A 7,133-nucleotide genomic window follows, 5' to 3' on the forward strand; every position below is an offset into this window, starting at 1 on the left:
CATTCTTTCTTATTTTTTTTTTTTTTTTTTTTTTTTTGAGAAATCCTTTAATCTCCCATGACAACCACTCAGCTGTGCCTCTGTGGACTGATTGGGACTGTCGGACAAAGCTCTGAAAGTGGCAGCTTGGAACCTTGGAGCTCCACTTTACAAGGTTCTGAGTTTCCACCTCACAGAGTACCCCTCTCCCGTACCTGAGTGAAGTTGCCCTCCCCCCCCACTCCCCCCACCTTCTTCAAATCAGACAAAACTGGGGTTAAACATTTGTGCTATGTTTGTAATGGTTTGTGCAGCAAAAATTTTCGTTTGTGCTGCTAAGATATTAAGAAAAATGTTTCTAGAGGTCATCAAAGGTCATTGGACATCAGTTCATGATGGATCTGTGAATTTCATTTGAAATTGTTAAGTGCTAACATATGAACATAAATAATTAAATTTTAACGTTGATGAAATTCACTTAGAACTAGGTCTTAGTTAGAATGAACTGGGACAACACCTCCCAAAACACACTTGCTGACCTCTATTTTAGTTTCTGATCACCAGAGGGCGCTGTTAGACAAAGTGTACTGTTGAAATACGAAAAGTAAGACTAGAGCAAAATGTGCCAACTATCTAGTCTGCTAGATAGTTAGCACATCAATTTCATTACCGACAGTCATCATCAACTCTTATTTTCATGACTTCAATCTGCACAAACTTGCACAAACTGTTTATAAAAGAACTGATGTTCACCCAACTCTCACACTCAGCTCATTCAGACTAGCCAGCAGCAATTAGCAAACACAAACACGTGGAACTGTGCACTTACTGAGCTCAGTATATGAGCTAATTCTGAGTGCAACACAGGTAGAAACTTAGTTAAAAGGTTAATAGAGGAGTTGTGATGACTTTCTGAAGGCAGAGTTTCAAAGTGTACAACTTTTAAAGAGACAAAGGGCCAATTTCAAGGCATTAAATATCAAAGCTGAATTTCTTTTAATTTGTATTGGATATTGATCGCATTTTTATAACAATTAAAGGTAACATAGTTCATTGGTTGCTATAAGAAAAAGAAAAACAATTTAACAATTCCACTATTCATTGCTTTCTTAATTCCAGGCACAACTAGGAAGCAGCTTACCCAATGGAGATTAACTGGCCGATATCCAGCACGATGTCATTAATCTGGGCAACAAAGATGGTAGCGATCACTTCGTAGAGTCCGGTCCCATTCATGTTGATGGTGGTGACGATGGGCAGAATGAGGCGGCAGATTCTCTCATTGACCTTCATCTTCTCTTCACAGCATTGAAAGGTGACAGGTAGAGTGGCAGAGCTTTGGCAGAAAGCACATCCTTTATTGGTGATGTGTGGACACTTTTCTAGAAAAGTGCTGCACTCTGACAAGAAACAAGCAGAACATCTCACCTGGACGCAATAATAAGTGCTGTGATCAATGCCCTTGAGGCCTTCTTGTAGATGACAAAAGGGTTCCGTCTGAGGATTATGAAATAAAGCCCAGGTAGAAATACAAAGCCATGGATCACAAGCCTGGAAGAGACAAAAAAAGTCATGCTCAGTGTTATTAAGACAAAGTCTCCACTGGCCTTTAACTTTGATACTTTTATACATTTTGTCATGGTAATACCAGACACCTTAGTGCATGGTTTCACAGTAACCATTCATCTATGAAAATGTTCGTACATCAACATTATACATTATAGATTATAGATCAATCTGTTGCTGCAGTTCCAGCAGCAGCCTGATGGGTTATGTCTGCACCAGCTTTGCTCTTTCATAGAAACAACATTTGTCACATTCCTCTCCACAAAAAGCATGAAGTCAGACTGGATGTAGAGTGTGAACACAAAGCTTCTCGCCACAAATTATCAAATGATTATAGGTCTGGATTTGACTAGACCTTTCTAACACATGGATAAACTGGTGATCTCTGATCCTCAAGAGCCAGTGTACCAGACTTTTAGAAGTTTCCCTTGTCCTACACACTTGAATTAAATGGCTGAACGGCATCACTAGCATGCAGTCAAGGGCCCAGTTCCAATACTCAACCGAGCCCCGACACCACTCTGTGAAGTGTGAACTCAATCAAAGTGCACATAAGGGTTCGAGTGTGCAGATTACAAGCAGGCAAAAATGAGAGAATTGGGACAGTACGCCCCTGAGTGGAAACGTCGACATCCAGTGTAGGTATTTTTGCTTTCCAGAATCATCGTTGGATGTATTTGACTGTTATAATGTGTTTTGTTATGACTTGTTGAATACAGAAAAAAAAAATTGATGGACTCACACATGTTCAGTGGAGTGAAACTAAAAGTAGTTCAGTACTTCACTTTTGAAAACTGATTATTTTTTTCTTCGACAGTTTTTTGTGTGAACATTGTGACATTTCCGAGATGGCAAAAAAATACACATTAAAATGTGTTAATACTCAATTTAACAGTCTGAAATTTGACTAATTAGAGACATGATTACATCTTCAGTTGTAACTCAAAAGATCAAGTTAAGGACAAACATACTGCATATATAAAAACTAGAAAACAGCCTGATGCTACATTGTGAAAAGGAAAGACTGCTGGAACTAAAATCTCCTTCTCAAAAGAAACTATGAATGTTGTGACTTTATAGGCCAAAATCGTCATAAGAAATTCATCAGGAACTCCTACATCAATTTTCTTCCCCTCTTTCCTGAGAAGAAAACATTTGTTTAAAAATTATGATCTCCAAAGAACATAAGAACCATTCCACTCCCGCAAAAAATTTAAGATATTAATTTCACAATTCTGTACAAAATTTTCCCTGTAATGACTTTCTGCAAAAATAAATGCAAAAATAAATATCAATTCCTGTGCGTTTTGTGACAGAGATTTTGAGAAAATACACATTTGTTCAATTGCAAATTCATTAAGGTTTTTAGAAAGATTTTCAAAAGTGGATATTGTACATCTTTAATTTTTAATATAATAAAATGTAGTCTTGGATTGAAGAGTTAAATTATGATATTAATTATTTAATCTCCTGGTTAAATTACTAGCCAGGAGATTAAATACTGAAAAAATACTGAAAAAAATTATTTAAAAATATTTTAAAAGTGAAATAATTTTAATGAAGAGAGTATTTAAATGTTGCAAAACCAAATGCCCAATCTTTCTACCAAGATGTTAATAGCTCAATTTAAGATTTGAAATTTGTCTTGCATTTGTAACATTTTGCTTTACTTTCCTCCCTGCTACTGTACCTATTCTTTATTTCTTATTTTCTCTGCTCAGTTTATCATATCAAACTTTTTTGCTACTAATGTGAGCCTTGCCACAACATTGCCACAATTCCACCTTTTAACTCAAAACGTCACATGCCGCAATGAAATGTGCGTAACACATATAAGGACATAAACAGAACCCAAAATGGGCGGGGCGAAGGCCAGATGTGGAGAACGTGAGACACACTCAAACCTTTCACCATGAAAATTTGAAGGACACAAGGGTGGAAGTGCGTGTACTGGGACAGAACAAGATCTACATATATCTGCTAATAAGCCTATAGTGGAGCCAGGGTGTGCTGAAGCAGAGAAACACCTAAAAGTTTCAGGACACCGACTCTTGACGAGTGGAGCTTGAGACGACTGATCTAAACCATTCCATGCTCTCTTTAGTTGAAGGTTTAGAGTTATTGTGCTGAAGGAAGATGGACTTTGCCACAGTCGAAAGTATTTTGCTGCCTCTAACAGACATTTTTTCCCCCAGGATTGATATGTGTGGAGCTCAGACTCTAAGCCTTTTCCTTATCTGAAAACTTGGGATATTGTTCTAGAAACTAACCCTGCTCCAAACTTCTCCAGAACTTTGTCCCTGATGTGTCTGCTGAGGTTCTTGGTCTTCATGATGCCGTTTGTTCCCTTATATTCTCTAACCAACCTTTGGCCTTGTTCAGTTCATCCAGTCCACTGCTTGAACCGGACTGGATGTTTGGAGGTATCAGAGTAAAGAGGCTGACAATAATTGTATTCATAAGAACTGATCTCTGAACATAAAGGAAATCTCAGTAAAATCAGTGATACTGTTCTGTAAATACATTCAAAGCAGTTTCTCTCCTTCTTATGTAGAGTTCAGTGCTGCTACTTCAGGAGCCGTGGTTTCAATTTATTAATAAATCTGAAACAGAGGTGGTATACCTACCCCAAAAGAACCAGCCCTGAAAGCTTTGTAAGTTTAATGATAGCGGCCCAGTCCTGAATCTCCAGCACCTGGTGTGCAACCAGGAAGAACACCCCTAATGGCAGGTACCTGAAACAAAAAGCAGTCAGGACGTTAAATAAAATAGGTGTTTCAAATTTTTGCTTTACTAATTTTGTTTAGAAAGTTAACAGTTATTCTTGCTGTAAATACAAGAATTGAAATGACATTTCAAAGGTATAGAACTGGTGACTTCCTCTTGTGCTTGACCGGAAATAAAAGAGGGAATATTCATAATAAAATGCATCTAATTTGGTAAAAGAGTGAAGTTATGTGCTGTTTGATCTTACCACAGGATCCAGTTAAATATGACTTTTATTGCACTGTTGAGGCAATGAATGACCTCCACAGCGACTTTGGCCTGGCGTCCCGCCTTGTTTAACAAGATGCCGATGACAAAAGACCAGATGACCAGTCCTACCATGTTGGCTCCAGCAATATACTTGCCTATCAGTTTAATGTCAGTGGCATTCTGTGCAAAAAAACCCAAAACAAAACAAAAAAAAACATAAATATACTGCTCTAACACTCTTAGAGTAATATTGTAGAAGTACATCGTCATTGGACAATAAATATCATTTTTCCACAATAAGTCACATTAAAATCCTAAACTTCAATATATTTTATTTTGATTTATTTTGTAAAAATTTATTTGGCAAAAGAACCAGTCCAGATTGTGAGATGGGAAGAAACAAATTCAGTAGGTCTTATAGATTTTAGGTTTTATATATAAAAACCTAAAAAAATTTTTTTGTGTATTTAAACAATTTTTTTCATCACTTAAGTCTTTTAGTATTTTTTCTGCAAAATAAAACAAAGAAACTAAATAAAGAGCTGCTTATTGAAAGCATAATGCTCTGACTATTTAGCAGATTAGTTCCCTCCAGAATTAGTTGATGAATGATGCATCTTCCACATTCAGTGCCACTATTAATGTGAAACATGACTTTCTTCCTCTATTTCACCTTAACATATTTCGTTGGATGTTTATTGTTTGTACACACTGTGATTGACTGACGACCTGTCCAGGGTTTCCTTAAGTTGATCGTTGGAGATGGGCACCATCATCCCTCGAAACCCCACCAGTGTAAGTTTGTGTGTGTGTGCACTGATGGATTAACTGATGGGTTAACAGAGCAGTGTTTTTCAACCCTGGTCCTCACGGCACACTGCCCTGCTTGTTTTATGCATTTACCTGCTTCAGGAAACATGATTTCAATTGATGGTTGATTAACAGGCTTTTGCTGAATTTCAATCATCTGAATAGGGCGTGTTGAGGCAGGGAAACATCTAAGCAATGCAAACCAGTGTGCCGTAAGGTTGGGAAACACTGCTCTGGAGTCATGTTAATGACCCGATTCAGAGGTGCTGAAATGGAGACGCATCTAAAACCTGCAGGACATCAGTCCTCCAGGGCTGGATTTGAGAACCAGCCCTCATACAACCTCAGAGAACCATGCTGACTCTGTGTTCCCCTGTGATGTACCCCTCACCCAAAGACAACTCCAGAAAGGCACAACTGCCTCCCCCGGTGGGCTGAACACAAACACCACCTCTCATTTCAGGTTTTAATTTGGAAAAATTTTAAAGCCTCCCCTTCTTTTTCTTCCTGTTTACAATCAAGTACTCTTGTGTTTGTTGATTACTTTAAATCTAAACAAAATAAATTAAAGTTGGTGATTGTAAATTGACAACATGTGAAAAAGCTCCAGGACTGTGAAGACTTTTGGAAGGTGTTGTAGAAAAAGAACAAAGATGAAAAAATAAATAAATAAATAAGTACTCACCTGACTAATATTGTGGACAGAGTCTTTTCTTTTAATTTGAACAATGGAAGTCTTGTACTGAAAGGAAAATAAATAAACTGTGGAAATTTTACAAACCCAAAATGTGAATGTACACAGTGAGCTGCGGTTCTGAATAAAAACATACTTGCTCATAGAAAGCCTGAAGAAAGTTCTCCGGAATCATGTTCCTATGTGAGTCAAAGGAGAGTCACAAAAAACTGAGCTTGTAGATGTTAGTCTTTTTTTAGTTGCTTCGGTGCATTTCTCAAATCATTCTTGACATTTGCAAAAAGGTGCGTTTTTCAAAGTAATTTCTACAAACAGCGAAACACTTTGGATCATCTGCAAAAGCCAGTTTCTTTCTCAAAATTGAACATCTGAGTCAACGAAAGTGCCAATACCGCAGAATTAAAAGTTCTCATTTCATTGTGACAGTCAAATTAATTGGTCATGTTGTCAATATAACAGTGTGAAGGGATGTTCTGTTGTAAACTACAGCTAAAGTTTTGATAAGTATTGTAAATTGTAATTGTGAGAGGTTAATGGCAAGAGACTGCAAAATTCACATTTATCCTTTTAGTGTAATTTGTTGACAGACCATGTCATTTTTGTACAGGAAGAACAAGACAAAACTGCAGAGCACAAAGAAAAAAAAGACACAGTAGAAATAGGAACATAAGACAATCGGAAAACCAAACTTATGTTTAAATATTGTGTAGGCTGAAATGATTCAACAGAGACACATAATACATTTTTATGAACATGAGGCAAGTAATTGAAAATGTAAGAAGAATCAGAGAATCAGATATAATCACCTGTATAAATGTAAAAAAGTATTTGTAACTTGTTGAAATAAATGATAAACTTCTTTTCTGATGTGTTCAAGAGGCACAATAATGTGAAGATTGAACAAGAAGATTTTGTGAATTTTAATTCTGTTCTGAGAAAAGCACCAAACCAACTGAGAAAAACTGTAATACAGAAAACATGAGGATATCATTTTTTCACCAATTTTGCACATAAACCTACATAGTTTTAACTCAAACAGTGGGAAGAAAAAGCATTCATATCCCTTGAACTTTTCCCTATTTTGTCACATTACAAGTATATCTCATTG

General features: G+C 36.8%; 1 protein-coding gene across 4 annotated transcripts in view; it reads right to left on the reverse strand.

Annotated features, from left to right (window-relative positions):
- Nucleotides 1-7,133, reverse strand: part of LOC106963019 (excitatory amino acid transporter 3-like) — a 27,002-nt gene that overhangs the window by 7,875 nt on the left and 11,994 nt on the right. For all 4 annotated transcript variants that reach the window (XM_015057736.1, XM_015057737.1, XM_015057735.1 and 1 more), the window contains 6 exons: nucleotides 6,162-6,204; nucleotides 6,017-6,073; nucleotides 4,520-4,701; nucleotides 4,173-4,280; nucleotides 1,408-1,530; nucleotides 1,121-1,315 (listed from right to left, as the gene is read on the reverse strand). In XM_015057736.1, the coding sequence (XP_014913222.1) occupies nucleotides 1,121-1,315; nucleotides 1,408-1,530; nucleotides 4,173-4,280; nucleotides 4,520-4,701; nucleotides 6,017-6,073; nucleotides 6,162-6,204 (708 nt within the window). The remainder of the gene's footprint in view (nucleotides 1-1,120; nucleotides 1,316-1,407; nucleotides 1,531-4,172; nucleotides 4,281-4,519; nucleotides 4,702-6,016; nucleotides 6,074-6,161; nucleotides 6,205-7,133) is intronic.

The sequence above is a fragment of the Poecilia latipinna genome, unplaced genomic scaffold (assembly GCF_001443285.1).
Source record: "Poecilia latipinna isolate Pla-1442-1.1 unplaced genomic scaffold, P_latipinna-1.0 Scaffold1487, whole genome shotgun sequence".
NCBI classification, from domain to species: domain Eukaryota; kingdom Metazoa; phylum Chordata; class Actinopteri; order Cyprinodontiformes; family Poeciliidae; genus Poecilia; species Poecilia latipinna.